This window comes from Pipra filicauda, unplaced genomic scaffold, assembly GCF_003945595.2.
Source record: "Pipra filicauda isolate LSUMZ 115617 unplaced genomic scaffold, ASM394559v2 scaffold6_size6359152_pilon, whole genome shotgun sequence".
Classification (NCBI taxonomy): domain Eukaryota; kingdom Metazoa; phylum Chordata; class Aves; order Passeriformes; family Pipridae; genus Pipra; species Pipra filicauda.
The window spans coordinates 4,659,838-4,682,505 of NW_024104865.1; the positions used below are offsets into that span (position 1 = coordinate 4,659,838).

Sequence of the window (22,668 nt, forward strand, 5' to 3'; positions counted from 1 at the left end):
GATTACAGGAAAGGAGAATGCATATTTACAGAAAAGATCAGAAGAGACTGGCTCGCTTAGTCTAGTAACACAAACATGCAGAGGGACATAATGGCTGTCTAGAAGGGTTAGGTACTAGGGCAGATGATCTGTTGCAGCTAAAAGCTGGTGTGGGCCCAAGAACAGGAGAGCATAAGCAAGTCAGAAATCTTCATGTCGCTTCCAGTCTACATCTAGTCCTTATGGTTAGTGCAGTCAGTGCCTCGAGCGGCCATCCTTTGGGGAGAGCCAGGGTGGGAAAGCACATTTACTTTGTAAAGCTTGACAACGGTGTGAAAGGAAATCTCCAGGGTGATGTCTTTCAGAGCTGGAGTCTGGACTTGACTGAAGATGTCTACTGCAGCCCGAGATGCCTAAATACTTCAGACTGGTATCAAGCAGTGAATAACATTGCCCCGCAAGGTTTTGGCAGGAAAGTGGACCTGTCCCTTCAATAAAGTAGATATAAGAGATCATTGAAACTCAGAAATACAGGTCTTGTCACTCTAACCCCTTTCTAGTGTCCCCCTCTGGACAGTGCCACATGGCATTTGCCACCGGAGTACAGGAAGCCCTGTGGCTGGAAGTTACTCCAGCAACAAGGTCTGGTCTCCCTCGCATCCAGGCTCAGCCCTGAATGGCAAGACACAAACGGTCTCTGCTGTAACTCAAGGAAATGGTTGCAAAGTGATGCTTTTTTTGGCTGAATGAGTGATTTTTCACTACAGGAATACAGAGGCCAGAAGTTTCAAGTGTGACAAAAGGCAGCTCACGGTCTCTGCCCTAACTGAGGAACCCGTGGGAGACCACTGCAAAAATGGCAGCTGAATGGTCCATAGCACACCTTGAGAAGGAGCCATAGGAGGCTGTGAGGGTGAGATAATGAGTTAAAGACAGTTGAACACAAATGGACACAGAAAAGTCTGTTTTGCCCTCATGTTCAGCATGTGCTTAGGGCTGGATCCACAGAAGCCCTCCTTAACCAAAACTACTAGTATAATTTAATGTGACTGGTCATTGGAGAACAGGAAATACCCTGAAAGATAAGGTATTTTAGAAGGCTTGGAATTCTCTAATTTACCTTTGATTATTGAATATGATTGTACAGGATTTCATTAAAAGGTACCTAAATATGTGGCCTATGTGGCAAAATTCCTGTCCATTATATGATTTTTACCAATTAGAAACATCAAAACCAAAAAATTCCAAGTAGATTTATAGACTGCGGTGTTCTCACAAAGTCTACTTTCCTGTGGTGGCCCAAAAAATTCAACCATGTGTCTTGATTTTTACCAGTTTCCTGAAATGCCACTAGAGATGTATTCAAATCTAAGGATACCTCAGGCATTTGATCTAATTATAGCCCTGGCATTAATATTTCTATTGCTGTGCTTTATGTACATTGCTTGCATACCTTCAGAACTTAAGAATATTGCTCACTGTGTCACTTAGGTGACTAAAAATACAATCAAACCACAACTCACACAGGTCCTTTGACTTGATGTTCTTAGCTTGTATGATTCTTACAGAAAGCATGTGGAGGGGGCAAAACTTCATCTGCAAAGAAAATAAATACAATTTGTTCAGAATACAAAACCAAGATGTACTTTTAACAGTACAGGGCACAGTCTGTCATTCCGCTTGTCTGTTTGAAGTGAGGTGCCCACCCTCCAGTTGAAGTACACCATGCTAAGACGGTAACACAACTGCACAATGTGCAGCTACTTGCTAAGTAGCTTGAGTAAATGAAGACAGAGAGAAAACACAGACTCAGACAACGGCATGGAAAGCTCTCATAGTCACCCTAGAGGTGCCTGTTTTCATGCAGCTTGCTGTATGCACAGCCACAGTGATGGTTGCACTGCCAATCCACCAAGGGTCCTGTGCCACAAGGAGGTCATAACGGGGCCCGTGGAAGGGGATATTAGGAACTTGCAGCTGCCTGCCCAGGTCATGGAACAGCACTGACAGTAGGCCAGGATATGGTACTTACCAAAGTGCTCTATTAACTCCTGACTTTGTATCCCAACTAGGACTAAATTACCATGACACTTGTAAGTAGGCTAAGCTCACGAAAACATCCTGATGACTTTAAGTGAACAGTGCACAGGCCCAGCACAGACCCTTCAGATGAAGAAAAAAGTGCCCTGCTTTGCAGGAATGGTATCACAGAATCCTGTATCATTATGTATCCTGAAAATACCTAATGGGAATGGAACCACTTCCCTTCCAGACATGAGATTTATTTCTATCACAGGCAAGCTATCATTGTAATACTTATTTCAAGTTGCTTGTTCCTTACTCTTAACAAAAAATTAAGCTTTTCAGCCTAAGCTGGTCAGAAAATACTTGCCATTTTCAAAACACATTCTCATAAGTGTGAATGAACACACATATGAACCATGACAATCTTAATAATTGAGAGAAATATTTAACTCTTTTTTCAAATTGGTACATATAAAAGTTTTTTTTTTAATTTTCTGCTCTTTTATCTTTTTTTTGTTTGTTTGCATATTAGAGTGGCTCTTCAGCAATAATAAGCAATAATAACATGCAGTCCCACTATCATTAATAAATTAAAACTTAAAGCTTAAATACACACTGACTGAAACATTGTCTCAATTTGTCTAAATGAGAGAATCCCAGTACAATGTAACTAAATAATTTCACAATTTTATTTTGAAAGTTAGCACCATGATTAATTTTCCTGACACTGAAATGATTAACTTTGGAGAGACAAACTGTTGGGGAAGGAGAAGCTTCTCTACAGAAGGAATCACTCACTTACTTTCAGCTAATCTGAAATTCTTTTAAAATGGGGTGGATACTGCTGACTTGTTTATTAGAGATTAAAATAACCTGCATTCAGTTTAATCAGGCTTATTTTGAGGTAAATTATGTTACCTCAAATGGACAGCAACTGATCTGTAAATTAGCATGTTGAAAAGAAGGCTTGATATTAAATTTTATTATGTCAGTTTTAAAGTTATATACTTTTAAAATTCAGATTAATATTCAAGAGTCACCCTGAACAGAGAAACCCTGTTAAACCTACAAAATCACATGACCCTGTCTCTTGGTCTTTTAATGGTTGATTGAAACACTGCTTGTACAAAAATGCAAGACAATTTGTTCTTGTGTGGCAAGAATCAGTTCTATTATGTGTTACTCCAAATTTAAAATTGATATTTTTAAAACTTTCTGAGTTTACTGCATTGTGGACATTATAGGTTCCAGCTGAGACACTTCCATATTGTTCCAGTTGCCCACTGAAAGAATTTGACTATAATTTTCCTGTGCAAATAGCTATTTGACATAGGACTACCAAATAGAAAACTCATTCAACATTCCTTGTGGTTTTCATTTACATAAATTATTGGATTATGCAGACAAGTACAGAGGTGACTGGTTTTATTAATATGTTATTTTGTTAATGTTATGTTATTTTGTAATCAACTTCCTCCTTGCTCAACAGAAGCCCAAACCATTCTCAGAGTCTGCCTTCACTGAAGAAATGGATGTTGATATAAAATTTGCTTTGAACCATTTGTGATGAAAAAATGGCTTATAAAAATGGTGCATCTGCAGTTCATCATCAGAGTACTCTCAGTTGTAATAGATGGTGTGTTTTCATCCTTTCCCACTAGAGCCAGAGACCCTCCCTTCCCCTTTCAACAGCAATCACTTTGCTTAAACATGTCAACATCTGCCCACCAATGGAAATATAACCAAAGATGACTGTTCACTACTTCCGATTCAGTGCATCTTAGCCCTGACATTGTTGCAGGGTAAAAGGCAAACATGTTCTGATGGGGAAATGTGGCCATAACAAACCCTATGGGCTGTGTAAATCCCATGGGGAAGCCAGAAACCACCCCTCTCCCAAGACCGCAGTTACTTCAGCCTGTGATAACCATTCAGAAGTGGGCTAATTCGTTTCTTTATCAGATAAAGGCAGCTAATTTTCTTCAACAATAGTCCAGAGCAGAATATTTGGGTCTGATTTGGATGGTCTAAAAATAATGTCTTTGCCCAAAAGTGCTGGTACTCCAGAATACCCTTCTAGAAAAAAATAATTATGGTTAGAGATAAGATTTACTATTTTCATAACATGAAAAGCAACATGTAACTTCTCAATTAATGCAACTTGATGACCACAGACACCACATCCAGATAGCTCTTGACAGTTTTGCAGCTGTACTGGTCTTATTATTTTAAGTTCACTTCCTTGGGAGAAATATGGTTTCTTGCATAGGCATGCAGACAGTAACAAAATCCCTCTGTAAACATCCAGAGTCAAAGGTGCACAAGTCCCACAAGTGTATCATTCTATTTTTGCTGGAAAAGTAGTAGTGCCACATTGAGCCCAACAACAGAGTGCAGGATTCAGCTACCTGTGTATGTTTGCATTCTAAACAATAACATTCCAGACCAACAAATAGTAGCATCTCCAGAGTACCAAAGAAAGGGTAGGCTAAAAATTGGAGGGAAAAAAAACCAAAACAAAGAAAAAACCAAAAAAAACCCCAAACTTCTTTTCATTCTAAAGTATTTACCATTGAACAATATTTCTGTACTCTCAAAGCAAGTTTTTGAGAGAGTCATTTCTGTTCAAAATACAGAAAAGTCAACAATCAGGAGATAAAACTAGCATGTCAAAATTGCCACAGCTGTGTCAAACCTTAACAAACTGAAAATTCACATCTGTTGCCAACATCTCTCTGATTGCAATAATACATATTCGCTGTCTTCCAGAGAATAGTCATATGAATGTTGGTCAGCTTCAGGAGGACACATAATTCTCCTGTTTATAGGTGGTTAATCACTCAAGGTTTCATTCCAAAAAGACAACTTTGAGAGTATTAAATCTTCTCAAAGCTCATAAATATTGAGGAGCCTACCAAGACAGTCTTTGGATGGCAGTAAAAGGACAAAAACCTACCAGGAGTTCGTATGTTCGATTTCAGTCCTTATTGCCCCTCCATGCTGCTCCTAGAACAACATCCCATGGCTACCTTCACTAGAAAGTTAGTCTTCTAGGGAAGTTTCTGCAATCTGGGAACCTCCTCCCACACCTACATCTTCTTTCTTTCTTTCTTTCTTTCTTTCTTTCTTTCTTTTTTAAGTCTTTGGTTTGTAAATGTAGGAAGGCTGATTGGAATGTCAGTGTTTCACTCCCCCTACACCAAATCTAAGCAGTTCGTTGAGCAGAGTTATCACGATGGGATAACACCAAGTTATATTAAGTTTAGTATGAGGAGTTTGCTACCTTCTGACATTCTGTAAATAGTTGTAGAATTCCTTGCTCAACTTTATCAATATCTTTCAGACATGAGTAATTACTTCTTTTCATGGATTACTTCTTTCTTCAGTGGTGCACTAGAAGCTGTACAATATCTTGTCTACTAAATCTCACGCCAAACCAATCTTAGATACTGAGGATTTGATTCAACTACAGCCTGGAGATTTATCATACTAAAGTTAAATCCATAAATTTACAAACTATAAAAAAGCTTCATGATCAGCCTGGTTCCAAAGCACTCTTGTCCACATAGATCCTCTAATGTCTAGTATGGGTTGAGTTTATTAGCCCCTCCATCAGTGAGAATACTGATAGGAATTTGTCCTTCCAACCAGCTGCCTATTTTCATTAAAATTGAAGGGATGAAAAGTTCTGATGGAAAAAGTAACTGACTGAAGAAATATGCAAAACTATGAGAGGAGATAGAAGGAGAGAGCATGACCACAGAAGTCTCATTTCTCTTGGGAATCACAATTATCCAAAATCTTTTCACTGGAAGTTGAACAGTTGGTGAGGAAATCTAATTCACCTTATACACATTTACTATAACTTCATGTTAGCATTGATAGATTGCTTCTAGAGTCATTGTGGATTTTGGATGTATCTCCTGTTCATATTCTATCACTCACCTCTTTACATGTATGAGTGGGTCCCTTGGGGCTTTGTATTGATAAAATTTCTGAGTATTTTACTAGGTAAAAATTATTCCATAGTCCACAAAATAAAACTGCTAAAGAGTGATTATTCTTGTTTGAGTAGAAGAAAAGACCTTGTTATGAACATCAAAAGTTGTAAATTAATACTTACCATCACTTCTGTGTCAATTTGGTAGCTTTTTTAAACTACTACTAGACTTTAAGGAGGTCTTCTTAGATAGTTAGGAGTATCCACATTTCTAAACATGGGGCTTTTTTAATATAAAAGAAAAAACAAACAAAACAACAACAACAACAACAAAACCACTGTTCTTATTTCCATATCTGTTTACCAACTTACACATACTGAAAAACACATTTCCCTGACAGAACACCAGAGCTACCTGAAGTATTGAATTAATCTCTTTCCTTGGGAACAGAAGCTTTATGATCTGAACCTATGCTGGTACTCAAACCTTTTGGCAGTGGTGCCTATTAACCAGGAGTATGTCTACCCTCATGGAATATCAGTTGCAGCATTGGGATGAAGTGCAAGAACTTTGTAATTGAGACTTTCTAGATAAAATTATACCTAAGCTATCTACCTAGATATCAGATCCAGAATTAACTTATTAGATACCTTACTATTTAAAATTGATAGATAACAGTCATTTCCACAATAGATAGTTAGTTTAAGATCTAACTGGTAGATGGATTAGATACAAATTTTATCCGGAAAGTACATGACACTTACAATGTATCTTCTTTGCCCTGAGCATCCAATATTTGAATATTTTTAATCTATCACTTGAAGTATCTGTTCAAGTTACTGATATTTTTCTGAGTCTTTAACTTCACTTGCACATATTATCATTGCACAATTAATGATCTCTAGAGGCCATAGCATGTAACATTGTTTCCCACTATATTTTAAACCCACAAATGCCTTTTATTTGCTGGAAAATTTGACATAGGATTTGATACATAAAGAATGGTTAGTTGTAAATAATTCACACCTTGCATTTCAGATACCACGTCCATTATTTTTTAAAGATATACATGAGAAAAGAATTCTCAGCTAATAATTCCGTTGATTTATACTAAATGCTATCAATTAAAATCTCTGAATGAAATTTACTATTAGAAAACTCGAGCCCAGACATGAAGTACTTCCACTAGAATTGCAGATGCTGTAAACATTACCTTAAAGATAGCTAAATCAGCCAAGTAGCTCATTACATCTCTCCCCTGAAGCTAAAGTAATATAAATTATGCTTTGTTGCTAGACAAAGCAGTTGGTTTATTTCAGCTGGGGCAAGCAATGAACATGTGCTATCCTGAGAAAAACATGCAGGAGGGCTAAAGCACTTTCATTTTACAGGGAGGTAAACTCTTTAAGGCCAGCCTCCTCTTCCTTCACGGAGTTCACTCCAGCATGTACCCCACACGATAAAAGAAAAGCGCCACACTGTTGCTGTTTTCTCTTACATATTAGTTACTGTGAAGTAAAAGGGGAAAACGGCAAATCTGTGAAGTTCAAGATGCCCCTGCCACAGTGCACCAGCGGCCATTTGCCTCTGCATCTCAGCAGATGCACCGAGGAGGGAATTTGCTCTCAAGAGCTGGAGAAGGGAGGTCCAACAGCAAAGGTGCCGGGCCACGGCAAAGTGCAGAGATGCCATTCTCTTACCTTGGCTGGTGGGCTCCCCGTGGCACGAAACATGGCGGCAGCAACCGAAACCCCAATTTGGTTAACAGATCTGTCAGCTGACAAACACGCTAGCAGCTTGTTGCTGCTGCTGAAACAACCTGAAGGACACTTATAATTTATACAGGCGTTGAGCTCCACCCTCTGCCTCCTCTGTGTGGAAAAGAGCCTGCCTACATCTGAGAGGGAAAGATCTGCAAAGTCAGAGGTGAGCAGAAGGCTGAAGTTACCATAGCTTTGCCTGTCATTTCATTACCTCTTGCAATTTGCTATTGTCCCAATATTGTCCTGCCAGGTTTTTGGGTAGATGTTCAGAAAGTCTTCCTTCACTTCCCATCTCTTCCACCTATCTAGTCAGGAGTTGAATTTTCAGTATCTTTCAAGTTCTTCCACAAAATACTCCATTAAAAAAAAGTCAAAGGCAGGGGAGAGCCAAATCTCTGGTGGGAGACCAAGCCAATTCCAAATGCTCTTTTCAACTCTTCAATAGGGACTTATTTTAATATATTACTGGGAATCTTTCTGACAACCAGTAAATCAAGTCTCCTCAATTTGAAGTACCTACTGTCTGATTACCTGGCCAATGCAGAGATGCCGGTGAAATCGAGATAAATATTGGTAGAGAAAGCAGCATACCCTCTGAGCTCTTCCCCTCTACACACTTTTATATTAACATGACAACTTGACATCTCCCAGTTTCCCATCCTATTCCCCCATCAGTTTGCTGTTGCCAGTGGTGGGTCCTATGACATCCACTGGAGAGGGCAGAGGGATAGCTTCCTCCACCTCTCCCATGCCTACTGTGGCCTGTTGCACCATGGGGTGCCTGTCAGGACATTGCTCCATGCAATCCGTTCTGTCTGTATCTTAATCCACACCTGCAATTTCATATTGGATGGCAAGCAGACTCAGACTTAAAAAAGGCCTGGAAGCCACCATAAGTTTGCAGTAAGGTATATTCTCACTGTAAATATCAGATAGGATCAAGCCTCACAAAACAGCCAGTGGACACCTTAAACTGATGCAGTGTCAAAAATTAATTTTTATCAAATGGTAGTTAAGAATTTGGCTTTTGACAAGCGAAGAAAAAATTAATTGTAACCACAGTAGTTGTTTAGGAAAATAGGTTTACCTGAAATCTGGTGTTAGAGTTTTCCTGAAACTCAATCACCTTTAAACCACTTTTTAAAACACTTTCCACAAAAAAACTGCGAGCAGTTGAAAATCAGTTTTAGGCAGATGCTCCTGGGCTTCTGCAGGTGACAAACAACAGTTCAAATTGACATTTCACAGAGATTCTGCTGTGGCTGGCAATGCAGCCACCATGCTCACCACCAGTGAGGACTGGATGCAGTCAAGCACCCAAACAGCAGGCTGAGAACCTGAGTAGTTAGGTTGCCATCTTTGAAATACTAAAAAGAAAGGTATCTCACATAAAGGTCTGCTGTTTATGTGCAGCAAATCAAAGGGCAGTTACTTCCAGACAAATCAGCCAAACTCATCAGAAGGTAATCTGGGGTTCAGAGTAATGAATTATGCAGGTCTTGCAGTCCTGCTGCCTCACTTGTGCGTTTTTACAGGACCAGTTAAGACTGCAGTGCACACATTCATCTTCGTGCTCCCTTGAACACAGGGGATAGTAACATTCCATTTCCAGAGATAAGAAAAAATGCAGAGAATAAAGGAAAAAAGTTCTTATTCAGAGTGGAGTTCTGGTTTTCTATTTATATTGCAGTTGCAGCTTTGATCATAGGTTCTGCTGCTGTAGTGAACAGAGAGATCGAAATAGTAGGTTGAAAAATTTACCTCCTAAAGAGAAGGCAAATGGAGAAACAGCTAGAGAAAAATGAACTCCACTCAAACAGCAGTATATCTGCCTGGAAACAGAGCAACACATTAAAAACAGAACAGCTGCAGCAGGGAGATCCATGTCCTAATGGAACAGGAAAAAAGAAAAAAATGGTCCCAGCATGCCTTAAAATCAAGGTGCAAAAGTTATTTTGGAGAGCTACGGAACTAATTTTTCCAATAGCTCCTCCAAGAAGTTAATGTTTCCAGTAAATCAGTATGGCCAAAAATACATAAAACATTGTGTTTCTTGTCAATAAGCACGCTGACAAGTACCACGTCCATTTCCTCCTGGATATGAGGGAGATGGGCTACGTGATGTCAAGACTTACTGCAGACACAAAAAATGCACAGCATGGGGAAAGTAAGGCAAAGAAAATCAACTGCATAAGGAAAGAAAGACAAAACTAAAGGTTAAACCTGAAGAGGGCACAGCACAACACAGCAGTGAACTAGCCAAATAGTAGGCAGTATCTTCAAGGGGGTACAGCAAGTCCTCCCCCTCCCCTTTTTAAAGGGAGGACATAGTCATGCCAGGCTTATACTAGTGGAGTTAGATTTAGAAAATATTACACTGTATCTGCAGCATCAGATTGTAAAAGACTGTTCAGGAGACAAAAAGAAGAGGGATTCTATAAAGATTTTATGTGTTAATTAGGCTGGTCTTACTCCACTTCTGTGCCTGAATCTTATTGCTTCTCTGAATTAATATTAAGAAAGTACTTGGAAATAAGCTATAAGGGGAAAAAGCAGACAAAAATACATATCAAATTACACTGAAGTTAAATTGTTGCATATGCGACCTGTTGGCACTTGGGTAATGCACACAAGAGACTACGTGAAACAGAACGAGAATGGAAGGAATGCAAGCCCATGCTGCAAGCCCAGCATGCAAGAAATAAAAGCCAATTAATACAGTGTTCAGCTACATGCAATTTACCCAGTGAGCTGCTCACTAACAGCCCCTTGTGAGAAGATACTAAGCTACCAAAAACCAAGCACCAGAATGACAGCAACTCTCAATAGCTGTGAACTGGATCATCCTACTGCTGGCATAAACCTAAAAGCTAACTGGGACAGAACCTACAAAAGGTACTGAAGTCTCATTTAATGGAGATCATTATTTATCCCAGCAATGGCAACAACACGGCAAAATTTCAAACTCAGCTTTGATGTACAAAAACTGTTCTAACTGAGGCACTCTCTTCATAGTCCTTCCACCCTCAATCCTGACAGCTTCACAAGGAAGGATGGCAATTACTGAAACACTCTCCTAGAAACATAAATCTCCCATGATTTTGTTTGAGAACAGTTGTTTATTCATCCCATAAAAGCTGTTTAGTAGAGATAAGCAATGGATCTTTCTAGGGCCAAATGCAGCCATACCATAGAGGAGATGGTGGTGGAAGACTGTGCAGCTTTGAGGAGACGTATTATTGTGCCAGACAGTGACAATGGGAGATAACAGTCACTTTCTTTTTGTCTTATAAATCAGTTTGTACCTTGTTCGGCTCAGTGGCTAGGCTAGAAAAATTATAGTCACCTAAGAAAATAAATGCCTATAGTCAAATTCAAACCAAAAATTTTCAAAATGTTCTCAAAAACTGGGGGGATAAAAAGGTATTTTTTTCCCTAGATGATCCCCAAAATATTTTTTTCCATCTTTGGGTTATTTAACCACTGTAAAAATAATTAAAACATAAAAAACCACCCACCTTTATTAAAATCTATCTCAATTTTTCAATTCAAAGTTACCACGTGAAACTAGAAACTATAAAGCAAAGATTCAGAAATGTCAGATTTAGGGACATGTAACCTGTAACTCTGAAATAAAAGCTTTCTAATTTTCCATTGTTTCCCCTCTGCTCCATTCTTTTTGAGCAAACAACACAGACAATTTGAAATTATTTTAGATCTTTGAATACTTTCCAAACACCATTTTCAGCATGTTAATTAGAACAAAATACCAAGTGGTCTATCTGAGCTGCAATCAGGTGATAGCATCTGTAAATGAACCGTCCTTCTGGCTATCAAGATCTATACCTGTTTTAGAAAAGTAAAAGGTGTTATATCCTCTTACCTATCTTCTGAACCACTGTAATCTTAAACAAAGATATCATACAGTAAATCCAGTATCACTGGCTCTTTTTCCTGGCCAGAGTAAGAGAGCTACTAATTTCCTTAGATACTTTGCAGGTGTGGCTGTAAATATGGCAAGATAGTGATCTTTGCAGCTTCAAGATAGGAGGAAGCTGCTTATTAGTTACCTGGGGTATCTGAGGACTGCTGTGTTACCTTTCCAAGACACGTCATTGTAAAGCCACACATTGAAACCTACTGTGTTTATGTTTAGAAATTGCTCTTTTATTTTAAACCAAGTGATTGCAGAGCTAATTGAAATAATTGAGTAAGATATTTCAATGTCATTCCACTCAAGCCAGTTTCTCAAACCTTTATCTTCAGATCTTATTCAAATAGTCTGACACTGATGTCAATATAAAATTGCTTGTGCAAAGACCTCAGAAGAGTTAGGTAGGTATTACACTTCACCACTTGGCTGGCAGGAAGACTTGACTTATGGTTATGGTATTCATCTTCAAATTATCAAGAGAAGAGTTTCTTTCTTAGTTGCTACCAACCTCTTATATTTTTTTAAATAGTCACTCTTTTAGAATCAAGAGATTAAGTCTTGTTTTCTGTTACTGTTTTTCACTCTCTGTGACTGCAAGTTCTTTAGGACAAGACATGCTAAGGAAATGTTTGCTACTGAATTATACCAGGTGAGAGTAATTAAAAACCAAAGGTTACAGTGATTGTATGACACATATAGCAGTATTTCCTTTCTATTTCTGTGTCAAACCCACTTTCAGCCCTGTATGTGATTTTATTCAAGCTTCTACCTTCACCTGAGCATAGCCCTTAGATGTCGGCTCAGAAAGGGATAAAAGATATAAAATTATTTATTTCAAATAATATGCAACTCATTAAGGGTTCAATTCATCCATTCCTGCAAGTAACTTACTGTCTAAGTAGCCCTCCAAAATTAACACAAGACTAAAACAGTAGTATCCTTGCTATGTTATTCTGTAGGTTAGTACTGTTAATGAGTAAGTGTAAATGTAAGAAAACCACTCATCTGAAAGTAGAGACAAGGCAAAGAAATACAGAAACAACCAATTCATGATGAACTGAATATATCCAAGTCTATCATCAGCAGCTTCGGAAATACCTGCAAAGTATGTCTTTGTAGCGGGCATAGTGATCACAAAGAAAAAGCAAATACTGACACAGAATCCTTGATAAATGTCTGAAAATGCTCAAGGCTTAAAAATACCTGAGGGTGAAGTTTCGTGTTGCAGCAAAAAATCTAAGAGCTAGTTGTCATTAAAACAGGAGATTTTGCTCCTATCCAAGTCCCAAGCTTAGAAACTCCTGCTCCTACTTTACACTGTTGGCTCTGGAACTCCTCTGGGCAAATGCTAAGCTCATTTGAGGGGCCAAAGAAAAGAAAACTACTCTTCTCCTTTTCCTGAGGAATTTCCAGGATTGCCCTTCTGTAGTGGCATGTAGCTATTACCTCAGCTTGAGTTCAGGAGTGGGGACTTGACCATGGACAAACAGCATCAGCATTCATATGGAAATGAGCATCAGAGGTGGAAAAGACATTAGACAATTCAGTGTGCATTCCTGCAAGTGGATCATTACTGACCACTGACCTCAGTACCAGAAAGTCATGGGGCTTTTCACTACCTTTTTGTATGGCTTTTCTAAGGTTACTGAAAGATTGTCAAATTTGGAAACTGAATTTTTCCCTTCTTTCACTTATGTTGATTTTTTCTTATAAATACAAAAATTCTAGGCATCAAACAAGCTACGTGAACAATTTAAAATAGAATAACCAGAGTTTGACTTAGTCATTAGAGTTATTATGAGTTATGAGCCTTGCAAGCTTATTTACAGCAATTAAGAACCCTGTGACTCACTCCTGGTAGATTATAACTTCTGACAGCAGAAGACAATTTCATGGGCTCTACAGAGTTATGAGAATTTAAGTAAATACAAAAGCTCCTTCTGCATTGATACTTCTCCCTATTGGAAATATTTTCAATGAGAAAAATTTCTTGTTTAGGTGTGTGTCTTCTAGTCAGTTTGTACTATTCCTGTGACAAAAAGAAGTCACGAAATGTTCCTAATAGTGCAACTGGGAATTTGTCTTGCAGAAGGCACTCAGCTTACTTCCAGTGGTATGAAAGCAGCTTTCTGTCGCCTGCTCCCCTTAAGCCAGTGGAGAAGGCAGAAAAGTGTGAGCAGAGAGCCTGGCACTTGAAACACACTGAGCATCTCAGTTGGTCTCAGGAAAGCTGCTCTAACCTGTGCCAAGGCAGAGTCATCCATGGAGCCTGATATTATCTCTGAATGTCTCTACACATGCATATTAGGTCAGTTTTAATTCCTCTGTTTCAGCAGCACATAAAACATGACACTTGCATAACACTGCAATTTTAAATGCTTCTGTTCTAGTAGAAAAATTATTTTTCCCAGGCACAGATCATTTTTAACCTCTTAATTCATATAATACCTTGGGAGTTCTGAATCTCATAAGATTTTTACAAAGTGTTTCTTGAAATACCAAAGCCAATAGAAATTTATAGCCTTTGGCATCTCAATGAACTAGGGTGTTTTTCACCGTAGGCCTCCCACGTTCATGGTTTATGTGGCAGGCAGGACATGATATGGCCAACAAGAGAGAAAACTGTTGTGTAGGTCATGAAAGGCATTGAGTCTGTTCAGAATGGAACACTAAAACAAGCTACCTACACTGCCTCCTTTGCCAGAGGATCCAAATCCATGTGCCAAAGGTCCAAAATTAGAACTCCTGGACCTAGTCAGGGAGAGTCCAGTCTAGAGGAGATGCACTCACCCAGAGACTCTAGCTTCCAGGGATAGAGATCTGATGGAAGACTAGTTTTCAGATGACCTCTCTCACAAACGGCTCCAGGAAACAAACCTCATCCAGGAAGCAAACCTCACCCACAGCTGGCCAATGCAGCAGAGCACAAACCAGTAATGATGCCTTCTCTGCAACACAAGCAATTTGTACTCTGCAATCTCTCCCCATGCAACAGAAACATTGCAAAGTGGCAGAGACCCTCACCTTGTATGATTCAAATCCACTAATTGCTGGTCTTCCCTGCTGTGTACTTAAACACATACTGAATGCATTTGTCAGCCAAGTACTAGCAAGCAAACTGTGAACCACAAAAAGGTAAAATGTCCTGTGACTCGCCTGCACCAGTGCTGGGAACTGGAATGTTCATCCCACAGAGGAAATCATGTTGGCACACCTCCCTAAAAAGATTTCACTCACATATATAAGAAAGATTTTGAAATGTTTCTGGGCTGATGCCTCAGCTTACCTGCCTACACAGCTGTTTTGCTATGACATGGGTGGCTTGACAGTTCCCTGGGCACGCTGGAAGCTTCAAAGCTAAGATATCTAGGAAGCTGGAATCAAAGGAATTGACCAATAGCTGAAGGACATCTAATGGGCAACTCATGCAACTGCTGACCAGCCTAAGGGGTAGCCCCTGTTAACTGGGAGAAGCCAGCAGTGTCATGTCATCACAGAATGGTGGGTAGCCAGAGAAACAGGCCAGGTGGGTCCACAAGGTTTACGAAAGCATAACTTTCCAAGCAGGTTTCCAAGAAGCTGGAGAACCAGCCAACCCAGCAATACAGAATCCAATCAACATTTTTGAATGGAGAAGTGTTGCATCAGAAAACTTATGGTCAGCTCTGCTGTGAATGGGAAGTACCTGACTATTGCTAACACACCTCATATTTCTTCCTCCTCCTCCTCAGACTTGATACACAAACAGCTGACAACATGGACAGATATGTGGAGCATGGAATGCCTTGTGCAATAACTTGCTCACAGCAGAAAAAGGAGGGAGGAAATTAGAATTAAAATGGTAAGGTACCCCCTACTCCATTTGAATACTCCTTGGCCATGTCATAAATCTTCTGCACATCTTAGGTAAGCTAACAAGCAATTTGTAGTGTGAAATGAAAGTAGCAACATCCAGTTCACCTGAGATCACAGAAACTGGTGCAACTCAGAGGAAAGACAAACTAAAATTACAAAGAAAAAAATGGAATTTTTCTATTGTTGTAGAATACACCTTCCATTTACAAATGCAAACATTGCATACTGACACTGACAATGTTCAGAGAAATTTAGTGTATTCCCTACTAAGTGTCTGTATTGTGGGAGGCATCATTTTACTCATGGTCCAGAGAGCACCAAAAGGTCCAGCAGCCATAGCATAGGTCACAAATGTGTCCCAACCCCTGAATTCATACTCTAAGATGTTTCTTGTTCCACACAGGACATTGTCTAGCCTTATGTGGCTCTGAATCAAACAAAATGAATGGTTGTTCTACATTATTACAGATGCAGCTAAATGGTGTTCACTTGTCCCAAGCAAAACATCCTTCAGCTCTGGGGGGAATAACCCGGGAGTCAGAAAGTTAATAAATGGTTTCACTCAGCATCAGGACAGTCTGTAAGAAGTAGTGCCTAATTTTCATTCAATATACTCATGTACTAGGAAGTCTATATTAATAAACTTCAACATAAGATATTGTGCTCTCCATTGCGAAACCAAGAAACAAAGATACCGTAAAGCAATTTGATGCTTTCCTAAATGGGAACAGATCTTAACAGCTGTCTATTAACAACTCCTTTCATTCCTAACATTTGTAAGAAAATTGTACAGATGAACCCATGCCAATTCATTTCAGCTTCTAGACACAAGAATATCTATTTGATATCTTAATTCTAGTTCCGGTTGTGATCAGTCAAGCTCCATTTCCTCCCTTCTGACGTATCTAGTCATCACCATTATGTGGTCTGTCTGTGTCAGGACAGTGTTTAATGAAAAACATACTAACAGCAGCGCATCCTGGGGTTTTTGCTGCTAGCTGTGTAGTGCTGAGCTCAAGTAAAATCCTCAACCCTTACGATCTGCCCCCTGTGCCTCACCACTTCAGATTACTGAGGGGAGCTAGTCAAAGTTCATCCAGCCAAAAAAAAGTCCTACAGTAAAATGCTGAAAGTTCAAAGCTGTGGCTTTGCTATTGGGAAAAGATGTGCTGAAAAGATTCAGACATCTTCCTAATCTGCAGCTACTGCTAATTCATAGTAGATTTTGTGGTTAGACAATACCAGTTTTTCTGCTATCCGTTTAGTAGTTATTGCATTTAAAAAGCCAAAAGCTTTGATCCTCTTGGAAACTCTCATACATTCATCTCAGGAATACTCCAACCATTATTAATAGGATAACTCACAGGTAAAGTGCCACTCCAGGTGCACAAGTGTTTGATGAATTGGAGCACAACCAAAAAACAGTCAACGCACAAAACATCAGCCTAGTCTCCCCTCTCTGCTCCCCATGAAAACCAAACATATCACATTTTTTTTCATAGGCTTAATTATTGTCCTGTTCTTTTACTTCTATTTTCTCCTTTGCATTGGGGTTCATGTAATCTATTTAGATTGCAGGGTTTTTTCTGAGCAAGGTCTACAGTTTATCTGGGAACTCTTATCACTTTTGCTTCTCTCTTGACTTTTCGCAGTGCCACAGTATCATAAATGTCAATAAATTCTATTTCTGATCTTGAAACCTGTGTTACAGCTAAACTATGTATTTTCCCTCCTACACCTTCCTTTCACATTGTGACCCCTGACTTTTCTCAGCCTCCACACCACATTTCCCTCCCACATGATAGCTAAATTTAAATCAAAACTGGATGATTCTCTTTTATGTGTAGCTCAATCAAACAATAGGAACTTGATTCAAGAATTACTGAGAAAAATGCATGCATTGTGTAGGTCCGACTAAATAATCATAGATTGCCTTCACTTTAGAAATCTCTTTTTTGTTCATTCTTCAAGCTTTTCTTTATATATCACACATATATTAGGAACCTGTAGTTGACTTATATCCACCAGCAGTGATGGTCCATGTGCTTTTCAAAAAAGGTTCAGATGAAGAGATAAGTTGTTCCCATTATTTCGATAAGACTCACTCTTCAGTCTAATAGTATTAGAGACACACTAAAATGCCCTTGGCACTGATACATAGTGTACCTCTTCCAAAAAATATGGAGTAACAGAGCTTCCCAGAGAATACATTGCACAAGACAACATATAAAAGTTTCGTCAGAAGGAGCTTTTGTTTGAGGGCTTGAGCTTCATAAAATCACAAGGGGAGGAAACATACATCCTTCCCCTGCTTCACAGCTTTCTTCCCTGAGCAAAGACTTTGAAGGCAGTTCCTGGAGACAACCCTGAATGATTTCCTCAGCCAGTTTCCATTTCTTCTTTAAATTTCTATAGTAGAGGCACCAGCCCTTCATTTGCATTTCATCTGTGTCAGTGGGTTTCAGCCTTTCCTGTTTATATTTTATATACCTTCATGGCAGAAGTGCCATTAGGATAATTACAGTTATGTTAGAACTCCCTTGCACACTACCAGGAGACACTTTGTTTCTAGATAATGAGGTCAGCAGTTTCCAAGATCTGTGGAACCAGGACAAATTGTTTTGGCAATAGGTCCAACTTATCTCAAGTTTGCCCATACCACCCTCTCCTACAGGAGGCCCCATCTGCTTTTCTGCATTACCGTTCAATGCTACTTTCTGATTCAGGTTCTTCTTCCCCCAGGATGAATCATATCATGTTTTATCCTCTGCAGAAGCTCCCATACTAAGGGCTGCCACCAGCAGAGAGGCCAATGGAGAATTCTTCCAGGTAAGATAACTACAGCAGCAATGGTGAGGGAGAATGGGAAGGAATCATAGGCCAAAATCATATTCGAGTAAGTGTTCCTAAATAAACATTATGGCACATACAAAAGGAAACACAAAATAACCTGCTACTCAGAAATGGTCTTCCAAACCCACCCTGTGTGCAGTTGCTGTCTCTGCAAGGAAGTCACACACTCCAGGGCATCTCAGCTCTACTCTGGCCTGTGAGATCTGACAGGGCGGGTTTTATTTAGCACTTAGTCTCAGGTCACATTCAAGGCCAGACTAGCACAGCTATTTCCTCAATTCATACCATTGCACTGAAATTCATATTAAGGCACTCAAATTTTCAGAGTGCCATGCTTTGTACACATAATACCTCTAAATATGACGTGACTGTGTACTTAAACTGACGATACGGCCATCAAAACAGATATATTACAAGTGAACTCCTGGTCCAAACAAAATTGGTTGCAAACTAATTGCATAAGAAATATGCATCTTAAAACAGCACTGTCACTGTTAACAGCTATGCAGAGACTAAGCTTCATACATACAAAGCAGAAGCAGTTGACTTAGGAAAAGCATTGCAACAATCTAATTTCTTAGCAATCAAAACAAAGCACCTTGCTCTCTACGTGAGTGGTAAGTCATTGCCAGACATCTATCCTCTCTATAAAATCTTAACCCAACCTATGCAGACTATCAGGATGAAAGAGTAAGGCCTGCTACTCTAGGCTCACTTACCATTTCCCAGAAGAAACAGTGCACACCAACACTTACTATTGCATGAGATTTTGCAGTCTTTCGACATGCCCTGAGCCAGATATCATCTTCTTGGCTAAGGGTTCATACTGTATCTGTACACAAAGGTTTCTCTCACTGTTGCTATAGCTGTACATCATGAGATTCTTTAAACACATAATACATCAGCTTTTGGCACAGCTCTCTTGAGCAGGTGTGTTCTGCAAAGCATTCTTCAGAGCCAGCAGGGATTAAACAGTATTTTGTGGGTCCCAGGAGCTGCAGTTTATATTACTCTGAGCACCATAAGGCCAAGTTACCTCTGTTTAGCAAAGTCAAAAGTTGTTGCACATTCAGATATACAAAGACAGAAGAAGAAAAGAAGGACTGTGACTAAAGTGTAGGACGCACCACTGAATTTTTAAATTTCTAACTTGCAACAATTTAAGATAAAGCTTTCCATATAAGCATTCTCACTTATGCAGACATCTGGTGAACAAGTGCTTCTGGGCTAAAAATATTTCTGATGTATTCCAGGAAGGTACGAGAAGTTGAGAATCAGATGTTTTCTATAAAATATCTTCCTGAAACACTCCTACTGTGAAGCTTTCATGGCCTTGCCATTTTTGCTGGAGTGTCTTCTTAGATAACATCACATTGTTGGGATACTTTGAAAACTTAGAATTGCTAAAGGCTTTATTGCTAGAAGTTTTGCTGCCTTGAAACACAGTGACACCATGTGGCCAATTACTTAGGCCAAAAATGACCTGCTAGTAGAAAGGTCAGAGTACAATTTTCCAATTTTTCTTTTGCTTTATTAAATTTCTCTTAGGCATGCTCAGATACAACTATATTGACCAGTGAGAGTAAACTCCATGAGAACAATGGTCATTTGAACAAGTACACAAAACCAAAGCCAGCGACCACTTGGGATTTCAGCATATGTTCAAAAGTCTAATGTTTGCAAAAGTGTCCATGGAAATGCACCTGTAAGTTTAGCAAGTAAATATCCATAAACACGGTTTGCATTTGTGCCAAAACATCCTAATCACTTGGTGGATGCAAGCAACTGGTAAATCTATGATTCTACCTTCTTCTCAAAAAAGTGTACCTGGAAGGCGAACTTAAAAATCCATGGTTTAATTCTGCAGTAATATCACACAACATTGCAATTAATTCTGAAAATCGAGAGATTTTTGACTTGCTCTCATTACTTGTTTTTCTTCCAAGTATATGCAAATATCTCCATTTATTTTTACAGGCATTTCTGAGGTAAGTATTTAAAGTCATGAGTGGGAATGTTGCTGCTAGAAATGTTCACAGTAGTTGTTATCACTCTGCATTATATAATATGGTGACTGATGTGATGAATCATCTCTCCCTAGCACAGGGTTTTTTTCCAAATGAAGTACTGCACATTCAAACAGAACAAATGGTAAGAATGGGCAGATCTCTTTGAAAGAGAGAGACAGAGACAGGCAGACAAATAGGCAGATGAAAACTGAATACGGATTACTTAAATATCCATCAAACAGAAAGAGAATAATACATGAATCAGCTCTTTGCAGAGAATATATTCACTCAGTAGTACTACAAAAAAAAATTAATGTTCAGTAAGAAATCTGTATTTTGAGGCCGGGTTCAGAATATCTTGCTCTCAAGACCAGAAAGGAAGGAAAAATATAACAAATATGACTTCCAGTTGCACAGGCTTTGCAAAGTCAATGTTCCATCAATGTTGCCTTTTTTTACTGATTAGTTAGATAACATGCTGGTGTAATTTTTTTGTTCAGTATTGAACTCCTGGTGAGCCATTTATGTCAATACTATCACAGTGCATTGGAGTGTAAATTAAATAGGTTAGTTTGAAAGCCTGATGTAACAGGCTTTTCACCCACTTTCATGTATATACATAGTTTAGAGAGCCCAGGAAGCACCAGCCAGTTAGACACAAGACTTTCTGACTGCTCAAAACAGGAGTTTGAGTTGAGGAAGACTAATGACCTGATCCTTCAAATTCTGTCAACCTCACTAGTGAGATTATGCTGCCATCTTGTGACCTTAAATTTTACTAAGCTACAGTGGCAGAAGTTTTCCCCATAGACTGGAAGGGCAGTGTACATGTCTCCTTGGTACACAGGTGCAATGATGATGCTTTGAGCAGCTGAGACCTCTTTTATATTCAGACTCATGGGCTGCACCCTTCAATGTCATTGTCACTGCTAATGGAAGTGCTCTCTATGGACAGGCCTGAGTAGGGACTGAAGGCAGCCCTGCAGAGGGGGTGAAACCCACAATTTAAAGAACTGTGGTTTTGTAACAAAGGTTACAGAATGTCTCCCTGCTGCCAAGAGAATCATCCATTCTGGAAAGCAAAACACACAGCTAGCATTTGAAAACTACAGTATACACTGAAAGAAAAAGATATATTCTTTACAGCTGGGAAGGTTGATGATTATAAATGATTACATAAATTTGCACATTGATGATAAAATTTTCCTCTCCATCTTCCCAAGTATAAAGCTTGTATATTTATGGTAGAATTTTTCTTGCTTGAAAAAAACCTGTGTTACGACTGGCTGTATTCTGAATCTAAATGAGGTTGTTCCATCTGGTTAAATTAAACAAAATAGCTGTATGTCAAAGTGGTTATGCTGTTCCCTTGAAACAGTACAGACTTCAGCTGCACAGTGACTGCTTACATACTACTTTGGAATACCCCAAAAAAGCTTAGTATGGATGCAATCACATTGAAAAAAAAAAGCTGGGAACCCCTCTGCCAGTAACCTCCTGTTCTTTCCTTATACTTCAACTATATGTGCTTCCATCAGTGTTCACTCCCAAGACACTTTAGAAGTGGACACATAGAATCAAACCTTGAAATAATGACAATTTAAAATGCATGTGCAAGGCAGAAGCAGAGACATGATAGGAACAAGCAGAGTCCTGAGCTAACAAGGCAGCTGCTCTGAGCTTGAGGCATTGTTTGGCAGAGCCCATGAAAGGCATTCATAGCTAAAAGGTTTCCTCAACACTTCTACCTGGAGACAAATCATCAGTCTTTCTTCACTATCAGAGCCTCAACCACTATTATACAACCACATCATATTTTCTCTCTAATCCTTGTTTGCCAAAGGATCCCGTATTTATACTCTGATTAGTTTCCAGGACACACTGTATTTTCTTCAGGGTATGGCACAGCAGAATAAGCGTTCCCAGCTAACCATTGAAGATTACATTTGCCAGTTCCCTGTTTTTGAGTAGGCCAATTGCATTGCATTGATTGTATAATTGGAACCTCAAATCTTTCGACTTTATACTTTCTTATAATTATAAAGTATTCAGGCAAATACACAGCCAGCTGAATCATCTCTGTGAGACTTAGCAGTGTATTTCAAGAACCATAATAATAACTATTACTGCTATGGCAGTGTGAAGCTCTGGGCAGATTTACATCTAATCCATTTGCAAAGCTAAGTCAAGAAAAAAAATTTAGAGAGTAAAGTCTACAGTGCCTCAGCAAGTCTGTGATGACAGGCATAGACCTTCGCTTAAGAGGACAAGGAAGGCATCTCAAGATCCTTTCTTTCCAGTATTTCTGA

General features: G+C 39.1%; 1 protein-coding gene across 3 annotated transcripts in view; it reads right to left on the reverse strand.

The window, feature by feature from the left end:
- Positions 1-22,668, reverse strand: part of LOC114003310 (cytosolic phospholipase A2 beta-like) — a 58,773-nt gene that overhangs the window by 25,510 nt on the left and 10,595 nt on the right. For 2 of the 3 annotated variants that reach the window (XM_039388987.1, XM_039388986.1), the window contains 2 exons: positions 1,503-1,575; positions 291-467 (listed from right to left, as the gene is read on the reverse strand). In XM_039388987.1, coding sequence (XP_039244921.1) covers positions 291-467; positions 1,503-1,575 — 250 coding nt within the window. The remainder of the gene's footprint in view (positions 1-290; positions 468-1,502; positions 1,576-22,668) is intronic. The other variant, XM_039388988.1, reaches the window with a different exon arrangement.